At 29.8% G+C, this 23,502-nt stretch overlaps 2 protein-coding genes across 6 annotated transcripts in view; both read left to right on the top strand.

Annotated features, from left to right (window-relative positions):
- The first annotated feature begins 3,332 nt into the window (after nt 1-3,332).
- The window catches only part of LOC127732686 (ninein-like protein), a 64,566-nt gene continuing 44,396 nt past the window's right edge, over nt 3,333-23,502 (top strand). For 2 of the 5 annotated variants that reach the window (XM_052241858.1, XM_052241854.1), the window contains exons 1-6: nt 3,333-3,462; nt 12,167-12,239; nt 13,222-13,412; nt 14,280-14,550; nt 15,598-15,746; nt 17,691-17,744. In XM_052241858.1, coding sequence (XP_052097818.1) covers nt 13,227-13,412; nt 14,280-14,550; nt 15,598-15,746; nt 17,691-17,744 — 660 coding nt within the window. In that variant the 5' untranslated portion in view covers nt 3,333-3,462; nt 12,167-12,239; nt 13,222-13,226. Of the gene's footprint in view, nt 3,463-3,553; nt 3,661-4,993; nt 5,085-12,166; nt 12,240-13,221; nt 13,413-14,279; nt 14,551-15,597; nt 15,747-17,690; nt 17,745-23,502 lie in introns of those variants that run through there. The other 3 variants (XM_052241855.1, XM_052241856.1, XM_052241857.1) reach the window with 3 other exon arrangements.
- On the top strand, nt 18,591-20,490 carry LOC127732694 (galactose-3-O-sulfotransferase 2-like). The gene has a single exon (XM_052241869.1). It carries the CDS (start codon nt 19,089-19,091, stop codon nt 20,454-20,456), a length of 1,368 nt encoding a protein of 455 aa, XP_052097829.1. The 5' UTR covers nt 18,591-19,088; the 3' UTR covers nt 20,457-20,490.

The raw sequence follows: 23,502 nt of genomic DNA, 5'->3' as shown, positions 1-23,502 counted from the left end.
TCTTTAGGTGGATCCCTACATAACAGGTTGAACCGTCTTATCGCCATTCGTCCCATCACTGGTTTAAACAAATAGCTATAAATACAAGGTAACAGTTGTCGAAATCTTACTAAAATAAGTATTTTATGACTAGATTAGTGTAATCTTGTCATGAATTGTCATATACCATCATTACATTTACCAAGGATTTATATAGTACCATTTAGTAAAAAACAAAAATCAAGTTTTTTTTACTTTGTGAAACATTTCTTTGAATCCATACACACAAAATAATGAGCACAAAATTGTTGAGCTTTCATTTTGCAGAGGCTGAGCAATGAAAAACTAGAACTGTTTCCTGTATTCTGAAATGCCACATAATCCACTGCAGGAAACCATTTAGAGGTTTACAGTTTAAACTGTGTCATTGCTAAAAACAGACCACAATGGGCTCAGACAGAAGCTTAATCAGCATGAACAAAACTAAACTTAATACATCCCCCATCTCAACATCTCTATTATTTAGTTTATAGCATGAAAGTGAAGAAGAATTCTGGCTTTATGTGACATTTTTATTTAAAGCAGATGACAATGCTTAAGTATTTATTTAGGATTGAACTGCAATTATGATTCCTTTCCTAAAATGCTTTAACTCGTTTAATGAGGATGCAGACACCAATCTTGCTAAGCTCCACTTACTCACATAAATATACTATTGATTGAAGGGTCAAAAGCAAACTATTAAAATAGTGGTACTGAATATCAGGTAATGGAACACTTTTCCTAAAATAAGTTATTTTAATTCGATGCCAAAATAAAAAAAATATAATTATCAAAGAAAATTCTATCCCAAGCTGGTAGGGGCATTTTCATATGACCATCGTCTTTTATTCATATGGAAGGTGAAAGAACTTTCAATGTAAAAACAGTTTCAAGTATGTTGACAGATTATGATTTTGATTTGGTTTTATAGAATATTAAATACTCAACAAATAAGCATTGTGTATAAGTTTCATAACATTTGGTCGAGGCAAACTAAAGTTAGAGAACGGAAACCAATTTTGGGACATACGTACGGACGTACAGAGGGACAAGGGTAAAACTTAATGCCCCCTCCGCTACGACAGGGGCATAAAAAGTTTAAGAACTATTCTATTTTTTGAAGCCTTGCATTTTTAACATTCTGGGTATATATTCCTATGTCCCTAATTCCATTTTATTGAATTTCTTATATATTTTTTTACAGTTTTAAGCCTATGCTTGGTGTTATGGAGATAAGCAAGAGTTGTCTCCCCTGGATCTCAGAAATCTCATTCATATGGTTACAAAAAACTGTAAGTAACAAAACAACCAAAAGCAATTCCTCATTTTTTATATACCATGATGTTTCGATGCTTTTCTTGCTTAATTTGCTCTGATGTATTGAATGAAAACTACATTATAATATGTAATCCCTGTATCATTGTTCTCCTTTAAGTAATATTTTTTTTTGAATTTAAATATGTTATATGTATTTAAATCAGATATTGATATACATTGTAATTATAAGCTATGCTAAATACGAATAAGCCTAAATACGAATAAAACAACCACAAACTTTAACATGGACACCATTACACTCAAAATTGGTTGATGTGACTGAGTTTTTGAGATCAGGACAGACAGAACTGACAGTTTTCAAGAACTCTGCAGTCATACTGTTCTACTTTCCCTTATTATAATTATAACATCAGCTAATGAATTTTCAGCCTTCAAATTTACGAACAACAAAACCAGAGGATCCCGAAAGGTCTTTAAAACAGAAAGTAAAGCAGAACATTGTCAGATCCTTTTAAGTGAAGGACGGACTCAGGATTTGTATTTCAATCAAATTACGTTAAATTTAAATAAATAAGTTTTCAAAGCATAACTATGACTACTTTTCTGATTTCCCATTTTAGTCTAATCTGTTAACCAGAAGTTGTTTATATTTTCTAGGACAGAGACATTTCATTGTCTAAATAGATTTATAATATTTTTTGTGTACTTACTTTTAGCGCAAAACAAATAAAAAAGTGAATTAAAATGTATCAGCTACATTTGAATTTTCTTTCTGAAAAAGATGGTTTCAAATGTCAATATGGGGTTGAATAAGTTAAATCTATGCACAGTTAAAAGGTTGTAGGATTACACTCGATTGCTAAACTTGTGACATTAAGATCTCAGTATCTGTGTTTATGAAAAAGGATGACTCGTATTTGATTTTCATTCTTTTGTAACACTGATAAAATTTATTTTCTTATAGCCAAGTTGAAGAAGCTATATATATAGTGATCCTTTTGTCCATCTGCTTGTTGAGTTGTTTATCTATACCTTTGTCTACCACACTTTATATTTTCACTCCTTTTGAACTAGTGATTGAATTCATTGAAACTTTTATAGATTTAGGTACCAAAGCAACTGCTCTTAATTTTTGATAGCTGGATAGCACCTACATATTTTGTCACATCCTCATGGAAATTTGAATGAATTTTGATGAACAGAAAAATCTGAAACGAGTGGGAGGGAGACTTCTTAAATTTATTTTCGTTTCCAGGATAAAGCCTTCACTTTTTATCAGATTTTCTTCTCATTTGTATGAAGGTTTCCAGTCCAATCTTCAAAATCTATGATGATTTTGGTACTTAGGAACCATTTTTGGGGACTAGGATTTGTAAAAATATTCCATTTTGATTATGTTGGTGACATGAAGTATGTGATCTTGTTCACAAAAGCTTTTTCATTTTTGATTTATTTGTAATCTGGTCTTGAGTGTTGTGGACTTTTTTTTGTCATGAAAGGTCCATCCATCCCTTAGTTTGAAGTAAGGAGTACCATTCCAACTTGGCACTGGCAAATTTATTTATGTTTATTTCAAAAAGCATATATCTGTTAAAGATTTTCACAATTTCTGTAGCTAATTCCATTGATCATTTTATCAATTAATTTGCATCCTACATTAGAAACTCAAAATTAGTTGATACAGGTATGTCAATTTAAAAGTTAAATTTATACGTGTAATTCAAAACTTTTTTATTGATTGATTTACATGGTGTATTTGCTTAAACCTATTTGAATGATTCTGATAGAAATAACCTGGCATATTTTATCTTGATATATATCCGTGCAGTTTTATACAGCAAGATTCCATCAAAGAGATTTAATACAAATATTTATTACTTGTAATCATTGCCCAATCAAATATGTAGCATTGATCCCCAGAATTGAACAATTAGTCCAGATTAAGAAAGATTAAACAAATAACCGTAACGTAACTTGTGGTAAGGTACATGTTTATAAATTAATAGTTAGAAATATTTGGAGATTTAGATCTAATTTTCGTTGTAGTTTAAAAATCTTGACAATGGTTAATCTTTGATCGGCTGGAGATTGTCTAATTGGATTGAAGTACACTATGGCTGAATTAGACCCGTTGATCACTGTTGGTGTGAAATGAAGTATACCGTAAGTTAATTGTTTGGTAAAAGTTACCCTGATTTACTAACATAGAATGTCCTTACTATTGTCTTTTGTCTCAATTGTTTGTATGAAAGAATTTATTGCAATTAACATTAGTGAAAGGCTTTGTGTTAAGCAAGTCAAAACTCATTTAAATACTCCAAGAGAGAATATTGCATTTAGACACAACTACAGATTCATGATGTATGTATTATATTTTAATCTATTTATAAAGGTTTGATATCAATGAATGTATTTATCTCAATTATTTTTTAATATATCTTCCTATTTTAGAAAATCTTACTTATACTTTAGAAGTAAACAAATCAGCCATAACTTAATCTTTCAGTTTGTGAAATAAATAAATAAAACTTGAACATATATTAAAATTGTATATTTTAAGAATTATTGAGTATGTATTCTTGCATAGCCACATTATTAGGGAAACAAATCATACAGGTTCTTCTAACAGTATATATATAAGAAGGTAAGGTTTTATGTGAATGTTTTATCTCTAATCTTGAAAGTGTGACCACAAATGGCAATTTGAACATTTATTCAGAAAAAAAGTTCAAATATGATTTGGATTTTTGCCATAGTTTTAAAATTTGTTGAAAGGTGTGTAGCAATTTCTGTCATATTAGAATCCTGATATTTTATAAAACACATAAAATATAATTCGATTTTGTCAAAACAGGACTGACATTTTTGTAGGAAGCTTCCATCATTATTTTATGCAATCTATTTGATTGTATTCTGCAACTTTTTGTACAATTAACTTGTAATCAAATATATTTTATATAGTGTACAAATATTGTCTCCTGGTTTCCTGCTTCTGTGTTGAATAGTATTTTTTATGGCCTTGAAGATGAAAAAAAGCAATAAAAGCACAGTTCCTTTGATATGTAGTATACTTTAGTATTTCATAACATTGTTGTCTATTGTACATCTACCCATATTCTTTTTTCTCATTGTTAGTTGGTTTACTCCTTTTTCATGTGGTTTGTCTTGATACCAGCTAATAAGTTAATGGATTAAAAGGTATTTTCAGTTCTTATACATCATTGGCTCTCAAATATTTGGCTTTGAGCATTCCTGATGAAGGTAAAGTGCTTATGGAGGCATAAAATAGTTGTATCCTCCAAGATAATTTTACCTTGATCTTTCCACCTATATGTTTATAGATAAATGATTTGACTAAATGTCACTTAGTGCCTCATACATCTTAGTTTCCCATATAGGATTGTATTTAAGTTTCTAACAATGATTCTCTAAACTCGATCTATGGCCAATTATTTTGGGAAAATATTTAACAAATTACTGAACAAGTAATTATGAATTGAGGAAAAATCGACAATCACTTTATAATGTGAGACTGATTATCGGTTACAATCAGACCTCTTGTGATACAATACCTTATTGATGACATTTGAAATTTTCACTTTTGAATGTTACAGGTAGAAATCAGCTGATTACACACCTGTGTAGATCAGTATAAAAGTTTATTTACTGTCAGAATTATTGATTTATAACTTATAACGTATTAAAGTGTTAAAGAGTTATTGTCCAATGGAAAATAATTTAACGGTTTGTGTAATCATATTATAAATTGGTCCTGAGACTGAATTGTAAGTATTTTTAAATCTTTGTCATGTAAAGTTACAGTACTTTGTAGTTTAGTATCGTCAAAATATAAACAAGATTTTTTATGATTTTATATGTAAAAAAAAATTTCCTAGCTAAGCTTTACATTTGTACTTTCAAAAGCATTGTTAAGGCATCAGATTTGCCTTCAAATTATTTATTACATATGTTTTGTATTAAAAATAGAACAGTGGGATGAGCATAGATTCATGGTTTATATCTATAAAATTATAAGAGAAAGAGAAAAAGAACATCACCTTGAAACAATCAGAATGCTATTGTCTACAAATGTTTCTGTTTATTCATTGTCAATTGTCCTTCTATTGGAGTTATTGCCCTTGACAGACGATTTTTACGATTTTTTTTTTTTTGCTATTATCTTTTAACATATAAAAGACAGAGAGAAATTTTAAAAGAAAGAGTGATCAAAGTGGCAACATCTACAAATAAAACTTAAATTAGTGTTTGACTCAATATAGGTATAATTGCCCATAAACAATAAAAATCTTTTTGGTGTTGTTGGTTTTTATCTTAAAAACAATAAACAGCAAAAAAGATCAGTCAGACAAGATCTTCAAAATAAGTCAATCATTTCTGAAAACCTTATAAGAATTTTTGCCTCTGATAATGATTTTTGGAGTTTTTGGCAATTATCTTGAAAACTTTTACACAGCAAAAATGATTGGCAAGACAATATCTACAAGAAAAAACTAGTAATGAAATTGCCAGTTGACTCCTTATAGGGAAAATTGTCTATATACTCAGAAGTGTGAAGTGAGTATTTACAGTTCAGAAAAGAATGTTAGATCGAGTACAAAGGTTTTGGAAGGGTGTTTAATCATTCAAAAACTAATCCACAAACGTGTTGATATTAATAACTATGAAAATTGAAATGTCCTAACCAATTGATGAAATATATAGTGTTTTTCATTTTACAGTCAAATGATCCAAACCAAAATCTTGTACATACATTCTATTCTTTAGCTATGACAAACATTCGGCAATCTCGAAAGAAAGCTCCTTGGACCTAAAAGAGCATGTTTAGAAATATGGAACTCAAATTGATTGAATTTGGTTAATATTTCAAAAGATCAGGGATGAAATAAGATAGCTAACTATTTTTCTTAATGCATGTGTGAGTGATTGAAGAGAACTGTTATATATAAAATTTAAAACAGCTTCAATGACAACCCATTGTTCGGACAAAAAAGAAAATCTAGATGGCTGCCAAATTAAGTTTATATGCTTCTATGAATCAAAGTTTTTAATAGAAATAGGCCCATACATTATTAATTCACACCATGAAATAATATATATTCAACACTTAGATATCTCAATTTTCAATATAAAACATTTTCATAACTTTTATTTGTATGGAATTATTGATCTATATTCAGGTGATATTGTTATCCAATTGCTTTGAAATATTTTGAAATTATCTGTGATCTTGATGATGGATTTATTAGCTAAGAGTGATACAAAATCAATAATTTAAATTAAGTATATATTTGATTACCATTGTACAAAGATATAGTGTTGATACTTTACTGCACAAAGTAATATTTCTCATTTTGAAAGCATTTGGAATTAGTTATAAAAAATAATATGAACGTTTCGCTATAAAGTAAAAGTTGATAATTTAAAAATTATCTTTAAAATTTAGAATACTTTTAAGTATTTAATTATCTATTTTAGGGATCTTTTTCATTTAAAATCATCAATAAGCACTTTGTCATCAAGGTGATTTTACCTGTTTTTATCAACAGGTGAAAGAGACTATCATAAGTACTATAAAGATAGCAAAATGTGCCTATTGTAGTATAATTGTATAGTTTAAGTACTTCATTGGATCTTGATTGTCTGGATTAAATCGACAATAGCTAGGTACTAGTGTCTTATTTTATTTGTTTTTCTAGTCTTTAAAGAATTTAAACATAATTTGATATCACTTTTGCGACAGTTTATTGCATTGAAGTCTATCACATGTATAAATGGTTTATATAAGGTTGGTAATACTATTGAATTCGTTCTTTTAAAGCTTTTTGAAGGGGAGGGACAAGTTCAATAGATTACTGGAATTTGTAATGGAATCAGAATTCTAGGATGAAAATCAGGCTTGGATATCTCAAAACAAATCTATTGTGCATAACTTACACTTTGACATCCAGAAACTGTAACCTAGGAATGGGAAATTAAGACAAAATAAAAGAGAAAATGGATTCGTAACTTTGGGAGCTTTTTATTTACCTATTTAAGGGATATTTTATAATGATTTCATTTTGCATAGCTGATGGTTGGGAAAGAAGGAGTGAATTATAAAGTTCTAAAGTGGTTTATTTTAAACTTCTTAAACTGTACAATATAATTTCAAATACATGCACAAAGTATTGTTTACTAAAAAATAAAGGAAGTCTTTAGCAAACATTAAGAACAGAAACTGAAGAGGGATTAAAAGTTCAAATCATTTTGTCAATATTCTGAACCACTTTAGAATTAAAAAATGACGTTTCAGTTTTTAGTTATTTCAGATGCAAAATATGCAGTTTTGTAAAATTTATTACTTATTGTTGTTAAAAAATATCATGGCTTCATACTGCAATTTTTTTTAACATAATGTTTCCAAATGAGAAGAGATCATTTTTGGGGAGTGATTCTTAAGGTATTAGTTTATTCGTTTGAATGGACTTTAGGCTAATAGCAAAAAAGAGCAATATTATTTTGAAAAAAAAGTATTTTGATTATTATTGAAATTTGGTAAACTTACTAGACCAAATCTTATTTAATGGACTTTTGCCAATGGATCTATCTTAATGGAGTTTTAAATGATCAATGATGCTTACCCAATGTTCTATCTGATTATAACTGAAATTGATTGATATGATCTACTATTTACCCCTGTCATATTTACACAGAGTTCAATTAATTTTTATTTAATATGTTTTAACAGTCAGTTTATAGAGGATTTGATATACAAAATGTAGGTCAAATGTAGGATATTATTTGTTGCATATTTTCAAACGTCAGGTCAAATATATCAAATCTCCTGTAGTCCTTAACTGTTTGTATGCTATAAACTAACAACTGCCATTTGTTGAGGACTGCTTGTTGATTTCTAAATATGCTTTGGTTATTTGGGTTATTTGGTACCTGTCTCAATAATGTTTACCTCACATATTCTTAATGCCCCACCTACGATAGTAGTAGTGGCATTATATTTCTAGTCTGTTAGTCCGTTCTTTCGTTTGTCCGTTCATCCGTCCGTCCGTCTGTCCCCCTTCAGGTTAAAGTTTTTGGTCAAGGTAGTTTTTGATGAAGTTGAAGTCCAATCAACTTGAAACTTAGTACACATGTTCCCTATGATATGATCTTTCTAATTTTAATGCCAAATTAGAGTTTTGACCCCAATATCACGGTCCACTGAACATAGAAAATGATAATGCAAGTAGGGCATCTTGTACTATGGACACATTCTTGTTTATTCATATTATTGGGGCAATAGAAATAACCATAAGACATAAAGAAGATAGCTTACAGTTCTCAACAATAAATAGGTGTCTTGACTATAATATGTCAAATACACCAGTTTCACATTTAACTGCGCATGTCTAATCTAATTAGCCAAACTATGAAATCACACGATAATTCCCGAGAGTTTATCAACTGGGGGCTAACGGTTGATGTGACCATGCAGACTTGAAAAAACAATCATCTGATTAAGTGTTTGCGTTTACATGTCAAAGCAACATGAGCATCATTTAAATCAAAATATAAAAATTATATTGACGAGACAACTTTATTAACAATGACACATTAAAAGATTTTAAAACGGACTATTGCTGTGTTGTTGGTTGCAGTAATATACGATCTGATATGCCGCCTGGCTTTAATTGTACCTTTTATTGTCACAAATTCACGCTGTGGTCGTTCGCTTAACAAGAAGAATAAATTAGATAAATAAGCAGGGCTCACTTCATATATTAGGTCATAAATTAAGAAGTTAATTAACACTTTAGCCATGTGGAATCCTCGTTTTACCTTGTACAATCTCACTAGGTGACAATTGATAAAAACGTATCCTTTTCTATACATACAGTTACTGAAAAAGGGCGACCATTTGATTAATTTATTCAACTTTTGTACACAATTATTTTCTGCATTTTGTGTTGCGGATTATTCTTTTTCATCCTGCCTTGGTCATAATTATTCATTTTTAACTCCAACTAGAATATTAATTTTCTAAAATACCCCTCCCCTGAAAATCAAATGGTCATCCCTAAAACAGATGTTTAAAGTGTTAACCCTGGTACCTAATTTACACTGAGATATCATGGCCAGTACGGTTAATGCCACTGGGAATATTTTAACAATTTAGGAGGGGGGTCATTCAGCAATTTGGTCTAATTTAATGGCAAAGCGTGGTAAATACAGGATATTCAATAACTTTTAATGGCATGAAAAATGATAGGTTGAAAATATGTAGAAAATTACTCTGGCCGCTGGCACTGAACCTCTGCTTAGACGAAGTCGATCATGTACATAGCTTAGAAATTAAAATGGTATTGAATGCATTGTATTATAGTCTGATGTTTGAAAATTGAAGATAAATTTCACGCAAAAGTCACCATAACAGTAACCTGTTTTTGTTTAAAAGAAAATCAAAAGTTTGAATCTATGACACTAAACCTATATGTAACCATTTACATGCATGTCACAAGAAGATGTGAAAAAATATTTAAGAAAAACTGCTAATTGATACTGGAACAGAACTGAAATTAAATGTATTTCTGATGTTTAGGTTGTTTTCTTTTTATCAAAATATTTTTCTCTTTTCACGAAAAATCAAACTGACATACAGCAATGTACATAGCGCAGTAAGCAAAAGAAAGCAATTACAAGATTAATACTTTTTTATAACCATTTCACTCATAAACACAACTGTTATGAACTCTTTACAGCAACTTATTTTCTCGTTTAAATTGTTTTGTGTCGGGACCTTTTAGAGCTCACTATTCGGTATGGATTTTCTCATTGTCGAGAGCTGTATGGTGACATATGGTTGCTTTCATCTGTCATTTGGCTCTAATGGATAGTTGTCTTGTTTGCAATCATATCACATCTTTTTATTTTAATTTTATGTTATTCTCTGTATAAACGGTCAAACTATTTATTCTGAATATATAAAATAAACGATTATTAATATCTTAAAATTAAATATTCTCCAGCATACACCATGAAGAGAGAGAGATGTGTATTATCAGTTGATTTATTATTGTGTTGCTAAATATCAGAGTAAATTTCATGTAGCCCCCTGTCACGTATGATATCGTTAATTATCGCGGGATTTAAACCCAAACGCGCATAGGATTTTGAGATCAGCGTTGATAAGTCGCTTATGTGAAACTGGTCTATTCTAAATTGTCTCGAGTATATTATAGAATGGCAAAAAATATTAAACAGAAGCAAAGATCTGCCATGTTTGCTTCTTTTTAAGCTCACCGGGGCCCTTCGGGGCCCCATGTGAGCTTATGCCATCACTTGGCGTCCGTCGTTGTCCGTCTTCTGTCGTCGTCGTCGTAAACTATTTCAAAAATCTTCTCCTCTGAAACTACTGGGCCAAATACCTTCAAACTTTAACTAAATGTTCCTTAGGGTATCTAGTTTATAAATTGTTTCCGAAGTTTTGATCCATCGACAAACATGGCCGCCATGGCTAAAAATAGAACATAGGGGTCAAATGCAGTTTTTGGCTTATATCTCAAAAACTAAAGCTTTTAGAGCAAATCTGACATGGGGAAAAATTGTTCAATTGGTCAAAATCTATTAGCTCTGAAATTTTCAGACGAATCGAACAACCCATTGTTGGGTTGCTGCCACTAACAAAATTTTGCAGTTTTTTGTTATTATTTTGAATATTATTATAGATTTATATATAAACTGTAAGCAGCAATAATGTTCAGCAAAGTAAGATCTACAAAAAAGTTAATATGACCATAATTTTCAATTGACCCCTTAAGGAGTTATTGCCCTTTAAAGACAATTTTACACAATTTGTTCATCAAGTTTGCTAACATTTAAAAATCTTCTCCACTGAAACTACTGGGCCAATTACCTTCAAACTTTAACGAAATGTTCCTTAGCGGATCTTGTTTATAAATTGTATCCGCAGTTTGTATCCATCGACAAACATGGCCGCCATGGCTAACAATAGAACATAAGGGTCAAATGCAGTTTTTGGCTTATATCACAAAAACTAAATCTTTTAGAGCAAATGTGACATAGGGTAAAATTGTTTAATTGGTCAAGGTCTATCAGCCCTGAAATTATCAGACGAATCGAACAACCCATTGTTGGGTTGCTGCCACCGAATTGGTAGTTTTAACAAAATTTTGCAGTTTTTTGTTATTATTTGAATATTATTATAGATATATATAAACTGTAAGCAGCAATAATGTTCAGCAAAGTAAGATCTACAAAAAGGTTAATATGACCAAAATTGTCAATTGACCCCTTAAGGAGTTATTGCCCTTTAAAGACAATTTTACACAATTTGTTCATCAAGTTTACTAACATTTAAAAATCTTCTCCTCTGAAATACAGGTGAGCGATTCAGGCTTTTGAGAGCCTTTTGTTTTAAATCTCATTAATGTTTTGATTTGATAATAGATTTTGCCACTGAGAAAACTGTAAATATTGATTTGGAATTTCTTTAACTGAAAACATCTTGTGTTTTTATCTTTTTTGAAAATGTTGAAAAGACTAAAAACTAAAATTAAATGAAGTCATGAGAAACCTATTTATTAAAGGAAACACTTCCTCTTCTAGCTAGATGAGAGAATCTCCAAGTAGATTCTTAAGTATGAAATAGAATTTTACTAAAACAAAAAGAGAACACAAGGCAGCAACAACAAAAAATAACAAAAACAACAAACAAATGAATCAATTTAAAAGGCAATTTAACAAAAACTATAGCCTATCTCTCTGTTGTCTGCATAAAGATGTGAGGATTTTTTAAATCTTGTCATACACATCACTTTTGTAATTCTAGGTCACATATTTTATTTTGTAGGAGGCTTATTCATCAAGGAGTAAAATGACCAACAGTTCAGATACAACTCTCTGCTCTTCTACAGATTTATAAAGTAAGTACTGCGGGCATAAATACAGTGGTATGTAATAAGAAGGGCAGTAGGAGGGGGTGTCATCCCAAATTCCAGAAATAATTAAGTATTCTTTTCTGGATCCCGAAAAATTAATTATTAATTACCAAGTCCCAATAGGTGTTAATCTTGAATTCCTGCAAAAATAAAGGCCCAATCTCAATCTCCCAAAAAGGTTCATCCATCCCTCTAGTAAGTATTGACCATCTACAATTTGATGCTATATATATTTTGTACAATAACACTTTTTTCAAAAAATTATTCTGAAGGCATTTATGGTTGGATTTTAACAAACCATATGTTGAGAGACATAGAATTGTCTAAAGTATATTTGTTTATTGGTCAGAATTTTGTCTTCAGTTTTTTTTTTCTGCTGATATGAACATGTGTAATATTTTTTAAAATTTAATTTAGTTGTAATATAGAGCAAATTTCAAGACAAAAAATAATGCTTGTCTTTATAAATACAAATGCTTCGCAACAAAACCAAGTTGATTAAATTCTAACCAGAAATGATAACACAATATTTTTTTCACAAAAAACATAGTCTATATCAGAACAGATGTGAAAGATCTATTTCAGTTAAGTCTGTGACAGGGCATATAAATGTACTCTTTAAAAGTACTGAATTTTATTTGCACACAAATGGCATATACTTTGCCAAAACATAACAGTTGTATCAAATCATTGTACTGATTTGCCTGCAATGCTTCCTCTATTGGAAACAAATCATATTATCTTATCTGTGTTCAATAATTACTATAATTTCTTCTTCCCACTTAAATTTTTATTAAACTTTGCAAGATGCACATTTGCACCAATTTATTTTAGTGTAGGCCTCATAGTATTTTAGACCTCAGCTTGGACCTAAACTTATGTAATATAAGTCTAAAAAAAACCTGATTTTGTGTTTACTATACAGATCTTATTCAGCTTAATACAATTAACTGGCTTTTTCTTATAGATGTAATGGATACAGATGATGAGACTGAAGTTTACTTGGAGCAATTAAAGGAAGTGTTTGATAGCTGTGATTCATTTGATAAAGGATACTTAGACAGAGACGAATTATTAAAACTTTGTTATAAATTACAACTAGAGGAACAAGCAGAGGCTATAGTAGATTATCTAACAGAAGATACAGATGAGGCTAAGGTTATTTATAATGTTACTTTCTAAAGTGCTTTTGTTTAGACTTGTATTCCGATAGATTCAAGTTAGTTGTGTACAACAAAAAACCTAAAGCAAAAAAAAAAAAAAATGCAAACTAATTCTTGTTGGTGGATGTATGTCTTTATTGGCATCTTGTGCACATCATTTTGACCTGAAATAGAGTGCACAAGTTTTTCTTTCTTTACTTGTTTCAAGATGGAGTAAAAGTATGTTTTTGCTTGAATTCATATAGAAAATTTTAATTTGATTAAACATTCCCATAAAGGCAATATTTTTTTCTGATTTAACTGAAAACCTGTCCACATTTGAGCATGTGTGGCACAAGGTACAATGTACTACTTGTTAACAAATTAATGATATTGTAGTCGAGTGTTTAACACATTACAATCACCTATGGTCAGGTTTTTAAAGAAATATTCACAAATTTATTCCCCAGCAGAGATACCTTTTGAACTAAGAGTCTATTTGTTTGTCTCTTATGACACTCTTTAATAAAAACATTCAAGAACTGCTTTAAAATCTTCTAAGTGATAAAGGTATTATAAATGTTTCTTAAACTGAAAACAGCAGGCATTTCAACTTCTAAATTGAATTGTTATGTCATAACTGCTTAAATATTTAATTTTAAATGATTCTATTTGTTTTATTATAAAATATGCATTGCAAATTTGTGGACAAGCCAATTTTCATGTAATAATTACTGATTTGATAGTTTTTAAAGGAGGATCATCTGCCTTTTTGAGTTATTTTCCCTAAGTTTTGTATGAAAATTACCAACAGAATGTAAAGAAAAACATGATAGTATTTTAAGATTAATTATAATAAAATTTGGTTCTGATGTTTTTACAGGTTACCTTTGAGGCATTTAAAGAAAATTTTGTAGAAATCTTATGTCAGTCTACCATAGAACGTGTAGTTGAAGGAGAAAAAAAGGATTGTGAGGATGAGGATAAAAATGACAGTAATAGTCTAAATGTAGATGATGATGATAGCGAAGAAGAAAGTGAGGAAGAAACTGATGGTGAAGATGAAGATGATGGAGATGATGAGGGTGAAGTTATAGAGGAAAAGGTCATTAGTGAAGATAACGATGTTGATGGGTCTGATGGCAACCAACCAGGTAATTTTAACACATGTTTTTTTAAAAAAAAGGTATTGCCGAGTTGCTGTCTCATTGAAATTTACCACAACTCTTTATAGTAATGATATCTAAAATACTTTTTGATTTATTAGACATTGGATTGTGCATGTGTCCTTTCATCTGTCTAAATCAGAAGTTTTGGTAATGTAATGTCAGTGTCACTAGAATTAGGGATAACTAGAGTTTTAACTTGAGGATCTTCACTTTCATTTTGATGAATGATACACCTTACAGAGTCACTCTAATGAATGATAAAATACCCAAATTATTTGCAATTTTTAACTTTCATCAATTTGTTACAAAATAAAGAATATATTTTCAGTTTGAAATATTGTCTCCAAAGTGTGACCACTTCACAACCAATACAGTTTTAAATTTCCTGAGTACTTATGTGATGTGCCCCACACAAAATTTAAGTGATCTGTAAACAGTGGTTACTTTTTTGTTCCTTCTTTACAAGTAATAAGATGGGTGGACAAGAAATTGGGTAATGAATTGCTCTTAATCAAATAATTCACTGATCTGCATTATTTTAGCACTACTTTTTATGTCTAAATTGGATTAGCAGTTATTAGTGGGGTGTCCCTTTAATTGATGAAGTTTTCTGAAATGTTGCTGGTGATGTCTAATGTCTTGTCTAAATCATTCCAAATTTTAATATAATGGTAATGAGTATATTTCTTACTTTGAAATGCTGGATGAGTTTAATTTTTAACATTTGAAAAAAAGATTTGTGTTGTCAGTGTTGTTAAAAATGCTACCACACAAATGTTGTTTTTCATGAATTATGTCTTTTTATAATTCAATTTCTTTCTCAATTAGATATATTGTAATTTTGAATTAATACTTTGAAGGAAACATATTTCAAAGTTTTTTTAAAATTGGTACAAATTGAGCATTGTTAACAATAATTGACTATTTGAAGTATGCCTTTTAATTGTTCAGTTACCATTCATATGTTATATACTGAGCTTAAGAGTAAAACTTGTGAAAATAATTAATTAAAATAATTTTTTAAATGTCTAGATTTACAAAATGAAATTAGCATTAAGAAATATGGAAGAAAGTCCAAACCCCTGAGTAAAGAAGATTTTGAAGAGCTGAATATTCCAGACATAGAAATTAAAGCAAACAAAATTGTGAAAGGCAAGCCACCCATCAAGCCGAAAAAACAAGTAAGAATTCTTTATGTTGTCCTAATATATTTATATGGACCTGAATAAATAATATCAGTGCACAAAAGCAAGACATCTGGTAAAGAAATATTTTGATTTGCTGTGTTCAAACTTTACTGATATCATTGTTCATTTGTATTAGTGGAAATGGAAAATTTGAATTTCACCACTGCTTGATTACTATGTAGATATTGGCTTAACATGCAAATTTTTAATGAACTTTAGAGAATTTGAATGTAGCCTATATTTCATCAGTCTAGTATGTGAATTTCCATCTTTACAATTTTGTGTTGTCAGAAATTATTTGTCCTGAGGGCAAGATACATTAAATGTATGATGTCATAGAATTCTATAAGACTCTGGATTCAAATATGACATTTTAACTTACCCTGTAATCAAAATTAAAAGGAAGGATGAATTTTTCTCTTATTTTTATTCGCCAATTTACAGGACGTATTATGGTATACAATTGTCTGTCTGTCCGTTCGTCGTCAACATCAAAAACACTTTAACCAATTTTCATGAAACTTTGGTGAATTGTTTAAATCTATTGACATAGCTCCTTTTCAATTTTTATAAATTTTCCAGCTGTAGGACAATCACTCAAAAATGTTTTGAGCAGTTTTCATGAAAAAAAAACTTTGGTGACTGGTTTATATATATTAAATTAAGCTCCCTTTAGTTTTTTTATAAAATTCTGATATGACATTGAGGAGTAATGGAACTTTATTCGTTGAAAAAGCAACAGTCGTATCATGGGCTCATGGCGCAGCTCTTTATTCAAAAATGTTATTGAATGAATATTTGTAAAATAGATGCATTTTTGTAAAGAATCAACGTAAAATCAGTGAAAAAGTTATTATTAAAAAATTGTTTTAACATCCTCATATATTTCAATACCCAATCCACAGATATCATGAAAATGACATTTTACGGGATGTATTATGGTATACCGTTGTCTATCAGTCTGTCTGTCCGTCTGTCCGTAGTCAACATGTCAGACAATTACTCAAAAACGGTTTAACCTATTTACATGAAACTTTGGTGAATTGTTTATATCTATTGACGTGAGCTCCTTTTCGATTTTTATAGATTTTAGATTTTATATTTCCGAGTTATGGGGTTTTATTCATTAAAAAAGGCGGATATTGTTCATCTCTATTGACGTAAGCTCCCTTTCTATATTTATAAATTTTTGATATTACCATTTGGAGTGATGGGATTTTATTCATAAAAAAGGGGGATTTTCCTTTTTTCGGACAACAACTTAAAAGTGCTTTGAGCAGTTTTCATGAAACTTTGGTGACTATTTTATATGTATTAAAATAACCTCTCCCTTTAGTTTTTTTATAAATTTCTGATATGACATTGAGGAGTTATGGAACTTTATTCTTTGAAAAAGCGACGGGCATATCATGCACTCATGGCACAGCTGTTTTTTTTGCTGGAAGGATTCCCAATTGTTTAAAATGATGAATGCACCAAAAAAAAAAACAAATTGGTGATCAATTTTTATTTTACATAAATGTACTACATTAAAACTTAAATTTATCTTTTTTTTTAAATCAATGAACTATTGTTAGTAAAGAGGAATTTAAGATTCATCTGAGAACATTTTAGATACATTTCATGTTCATTCTATACAAAAGTTTATCTATTTTAAGAATTTATATTCAATCATATTTAGGCAAATCATTTTCTGTCGTTGACCTTATAGGTGTTGTATATAACAGGTTTGACTGTACTTTTCATTTGATTCTAACTTATTTATACAGTGATTTAATGTATTGTTTAGTGGTAGCTGCCCAAACAGATATTTTGTTATTTCTTGTAATCTCTGTGACTGCTTGTTTATAAAGACAAAGTATATGCTGTCACTTATTTTTAGCCCCCCCCCCCCCCAAAAAAATCTCTTTGACATTTATGATGCTTGTTATTTCGCAGAAGAAATCTAAACGACGTGTGTTATTCATTATCAAACATATATTGAAGAAACAAGTGAGTACATTGTGCACTTGCTTTGCTGACATTTGTTGCTTAGCTAACAAGTTAAATCATTATTTTGCTTTTGAAGGGAATTGTCAAAGTAATTGATTTTTTAAAATAATTATCAGCTTTATGTTTCAAATAATAGTCCTAGAAGCCTTTTAAAAGAAATGCACTTATTTATTTGATTATACAGAAAAATACTACAGCTCTGGGATTTTTAAGAAATCAAAAACATCCTAATGTATGCTGTTTTGTATAAATTGATATTTAAAGGAAATCCTGTACGATTAGTGGGATACTTACAAATATGTGCTTTCACCTAAGTGAAATTTAAGAGGATAAAACATCTGAGTTTGGTGAATTTAAATTTATGAAATACTTGTTGAAAGAGTTGCTTTGACTATTTTTATATCCTGTCTGTTAGCAGCCTGCTTTTAATTTCACAAATAAGTTCAATCTATGAATATATAAACAGCTCAGTTATAAGTTAGCTAATTTATGGTAATCCTTATGTTAAAATCAAAATGAAACAGTTTATGATGACTTTCAAAAATCAATAAACAAGATATCCGAGTTTGATATTTAGAATGTAGACATTAACAGTTATGAGACAAAAAAGGTGTATTTTTTCTCATTAAGTTTAAGGTGACTTTCAATTAAAAAAATCAATAAACAAGATACCCGGGTTCAATATTTAGAATGTAAATTTTACAATAATGAGAAAGGAAAAGTGTACTTTCTCTTATAAATTGATGAATAAATATTGGATTGGTTGAGCAGGATAAAGTAAAATGAATTAATAGATAACATTGATCTGGTTGGCTATGTGTCATTGTTGTGGATTTTTAAGTCCACACATTTCCTCATAGATATGAACAGTTACACATGACCAGTTTCCTGTATTACTCAGCTATTGTGTAATTGTATCCATTCATAATACAATGAATTTATTCATTATTCAATGAGTTTAAATTATGGTGTAAAACAAGAGACTATTACAGGTGTATTGTTTGTAATCACCTGCTTATCTCTGACCAGGTAAATCGTGTAGGACACAACTGATGTATATACTCAATCTAAAGCAAATACTTCATGTTGTGAAAGAATAGTCATTAATAGAGGAGATTAATAAAGATAAAAATGTATAGTATTACTGTATGTACCTGTGAGAAATTGTGATGGAAGAAAATAAGGACATGAAGAGGTTATTACACCTGGGATTATTAAATCAGGAAGAACATACTGGCCTGCAGGGTAGAATCGATGGATTGACATGAAATATTAAAAACATTTATTTGGTCTTTCTTATCAAAAAATTTGGTGATAAACTTTGGATGGTTATCCATTGAAGAAATGGTGAGAAAGCGATATATTTTACTCAGAGTGCTTCCACCTATGATTATATTTCTAATAGGAATGCTGTGTTTGAAGAATTTATATTTTGGATATCATAAAAGCTATGAGGATAAATTGGATTCAGATTTTGTACCACAGAAACCACGAGTTGAAGCATTCGATTCAAATGCATATGTGCAGAATGAAATGATGGCTGATGAAAAGGAAAAACTACATGAATTAATGAATTCTGGAAAACATTTACAGAACCTTGATATGATTAAAGAATCAAACTGGCCGAAAACTACCAGTTCAACAAATAAACAATGTCCAAATCAGAAATGCAATTTTCTATTTATTAAGACAATGAAATGTGCTACCGAAACTGTGGTGAGAATACTCCGTAAATACAGCTATGATAATAATCTCAATATAATGCTCCCTCAAAAGAAACGACTATATCTTGCATGGCCTTACTTAATGGATGATTTGGATTACCGCCTTTCTGATCGACCATTCAATGGTTTAATTGATCATGCAATATATAACAAAACAATAATGAATCGGTACTTCCCTCCTGAGACAACACATTATGTTTCTATTATACGTGAGCCACTGAAACATTTTAAATCAGCATTTAGTTACTTTAAAATACAGCAGATAGCTGGAATATTTGCTAAACATCCACTCACTGAATACCTAGAAAATATCAAATATTACGACTCAATTTATAAAAGTCATGAAGCAGCCCATTATTGTTATTGTATTCCTGATGGATTTTCTGTGACAAAAAACTTAATTGCTCATTGTTTAGGGATGCCTTTAGGGTTCCCGTATGGCAGACAAGACATAACTAATAATTCACCGGCTGTGAGAGAATATGTCAGAAACTTAGACAGAGAATTTTCTTTAGTTATGATTGTTGAATATTTTCATGAATCTTTAGTACTATTTAAAAGACTGATGAAATGGCAATTAAAAGACCTGATATACAAGTTTGTTAACCGAGGAACTTACTATTTTTCATTAAGCAATCGTTATAAAGAAAAACATAAGAAATGGGCATCCATAGATTATATGATATATGAGCACTTTAATGAAACATTATGGAAAAAGATTGCTGCAGAAGGTCCTGACTTCTATGATGAGGTGAAACAGTTTTCTCATATACAAAATCAAGTCAATCATTACTGCTGGGGCTTAGATAAACATTTACACAAGAACTTAGAAATCTCACATTCACAATTCAATTCAGATTTAAAAATTTCTAGAAAAGATTGTGAATCAATGAATATATCATGGTTAGAAAAGATAAAGGAAAAATTTGATGGAGATAATAAACATGTAGTTGATCCCCGTCCAGAACTCAGGAGACCAACTTGCTAAGTTTAAATAAAATATATTTTCCAGTTTCTTGTTAGTTCTTTGTTTTGTATTAAATTAACTATTAAACATTGTCTTTATATGGACAAAAAATTAGGTTATCTAATATTGTTTAAATTTATGTTGCAGTATTTTCAGACAAATTGTTACAGATAGAATTTTTTTTTTACATCTCAACCCTTTGAACTAAATAAACATGTCTATGATAATCTTTAACATTTGCTATGCTATATACTGTGCTTTTTCTTGTGCTCTGTTGTGTGTCATGTCAAGTAGAAGTAAAAGTACAACACCAAAAAATAGCATATGTATCAAATACAAATTTAGAAAGTCTTACCACATCTTCTCATCTTTATATATTTGTGAAACAAATGTGTAAATGTATCTTTGTCATGTTATTGTCTTTCCATTTGGTTTATTTTTTGTCAGTCAAGTAAAGGCAATACAATTTCATATAGCTTTTCACAAGTTTTAAGTTTATTTCTTTATTTGCACTAATGCTGTCAAATTTATATAAAAAATGTTGTAAACAGAACATATTATTACACTTAATAGATAATCAACAAAAATTGCACAATGAGGTGAATTGCAGATATTTGTCATGTCACAAGTGGTATTAGATATATATTACAAAATATTAGACCGTTGATATGTGACAGTGTCAGATACATGTTCTTTATCTTAGTCTTGATAATTTTTTATCTAAATAACAATAAATAAAAAAACAGAAAACAAAATTACACAAACAGAAAAAAAGGCATATGACTATCATACTATGTTTTCCTTTTTTACCAGATTAGAGTTACTTCCCTTTGTCTGGATTCTTTCAATCCTGCAAGGAAAACTTTGTCAAGTAATTCACATTGAAAGAAAATGCAACTGTTGGGCTCACTATACCAGATATGTAAACAACATATAAATCATTTGTGCATTTCCAAATTATTATTTTTAGTAGTGCTTGTTATTCTGTGATGTTTTCAGTGATTTTCAGAGAAAATTATAGTAGAATAGATGTCTTATGATGTAAAATTTCTTTGATTAACAAATGGATTAAAATAAGAAGAACACGATAAAGTGAATCATATTTAAAAAGGAAAACATTAATGATAAGACATTTCATGGTAACCTATATTTTCTAGCTGAAATATAAACAAATATCAATATTTACCAACTACATTTTGTATTATCCTTTTTAAAACAAAACATTAATTTTTGTTAGATTTTAATGTTAAAATATGAATTTTGTTTTTAAGAGAAAGAGCTAAACTTATTGAATATGCTCATATTATTTATTTTAAATAGTCTGAGATTGCTCTTGCATCTGAAAGTCTATTTTGGGGACTTACTGGGACCATAGAAACATGGACGTAGTAATTTCCAAAATGGCTGTGAGACTTCAGAGCAATATTCAACTATTAAGAGAGTGAAATTTCAATATATATTTTGTCTGTGGTCAATTGAGAGTGGGTTTAATACATGAATGATTTTGTAAAGTTCCAGTATGAAATTTTTATTTTGATATGATAATTACAACACCACACTATAAGTTGGTGCTAATTTGCATTCAACTTGTCTATTAGTTTGTCCTTTTGTTTGTCCAACAAATATTTCTGTCTCACTATTCTCAACTACTACTGAACAGAGTGACTTCATATTTAGTCAGCAGCTTTGCAGTGATGAGTTGTAAAGTGTGAGCTCTTTTCAGGTCTGTAAACACCTACATCTGGTTTTCTAATTCTTAGAATTACCAGTGGGGGAATGCTTATCTCGACAATGTGTGCAAATCTTGTTTACATGTATTGGACTAGTTATTTGTCCAAGGCTAAACATATTTGCCTGAGGCAAAGGGAATTTTTGTGGTGAAGTTTCAGTCATTGATCGACATGTCTTTATAAAATCGAAGTACTGAAATACTGAACATCGGAAACTGAGATAAATGTACAGAGATATATTTTTTCGGAGACAAGTTCGTGCGTGGATGATGAATAAATGACAGGAAATTCAACCTCACCGTAATAACTATTATATTGTAGTGATACAAATCAGTATACACTGGTTTGTTGTTATATATTATATTAATATAACAGTTACACGTATATATAATTTTCATTCATTTGTATATCATTCTATTCTACTATTCTTATAATAGTGCAATGCAAGTGCATGGTGGACACTCTTCTGTAAAAATTCAATTTTTCTAAAAGATTGGATATGAGTAGGCATTCATATTTTCCCGCAAAAACAATAACAGAGTTAACGGTCCTTGCCGGGATTGTCACAAAACGTTCTTGAGATATTCTTCGGCATGCTTTAACACAATTTTTAGGTACGTGTGCATAGATATTATCATAGATTTTTTACTTATATATATATATCTAACGACAAAAAATTTTCATATTATTAATTTATTTTCGAAACAAAAATATTTTTATCAGTATTCATTGAAGAGATGTATTTATAACAAACGATAAGGAATGTTAGTTTGCACTCGTTAAAATCCGCATATTTATCATGTTTATAGATCGGTTACAAACCCAAAACGAAAGTTACGTAATGGAAATCTAGGCGATAGCAATACATCAGAATGCCCTCACGGTCATCGCGATATAAAAAGGGCTATTTTTTTTTATAGTTTCTAATAGTGATACCAGTATGGTAATATTAGTTTAATAGTTTGCCATTAAAAACTTCTTGTATATGGCACAACACAATTCTTACACAATTAGTACAGCATAGAAAAGGCATGTTTTGATTAAGTTAGGAGATTGGGCTTTTTTTTAAGGAAGACATGGGGATCAATAACTGATGGAGTGGTTTGATCTGTTCTGCAAAATTTCTCTCTTCTTTAGGCCAATATGTTTAACCTTGGACCAATAACTTGTGCAATGTAGATACAACTATATACAATATCATAGTAAATAAAAGATTCAACACAAAAATCTTATTATTACTGATGAATTGTGATGCAACCAAATAAATTAAGTTATTAATGTACAAATGTGATATATTTACTACCAAATATCAAAGAAGATTAAACACTATAATATTT

The sequence above is a fragment of the Mytilus californianus genome, unplaced genomic scaffold, assembly GCF_021869535.1.
Source record: "Mytilus californianus isolate M0D057914Y unplaced genomic scaffold, xbMytCali1.0.p SCAF_26, whole genome shotgun sequence".
Taxonomy (NCBI): Eukaryota; Metazoa; Mollusca; class Bivalvia; order Mytilida; family Mytilidae; genus Mytilus; species Mytilus californianus.
Note: the sequence above shows the minus strand (reverse complement) of the source record. Positions and strands in the feature narration are given on the sequence as shown.

Excerpts from the sequence above, each read along its gene's own strand:
- LOC127732694 (XM_052241869.1), top strand. The coding sequence starts at position 19,089 with ATGGTGAGAAAGCGATATATTTTACTCAGAGTGCTTCCACCTATGATT.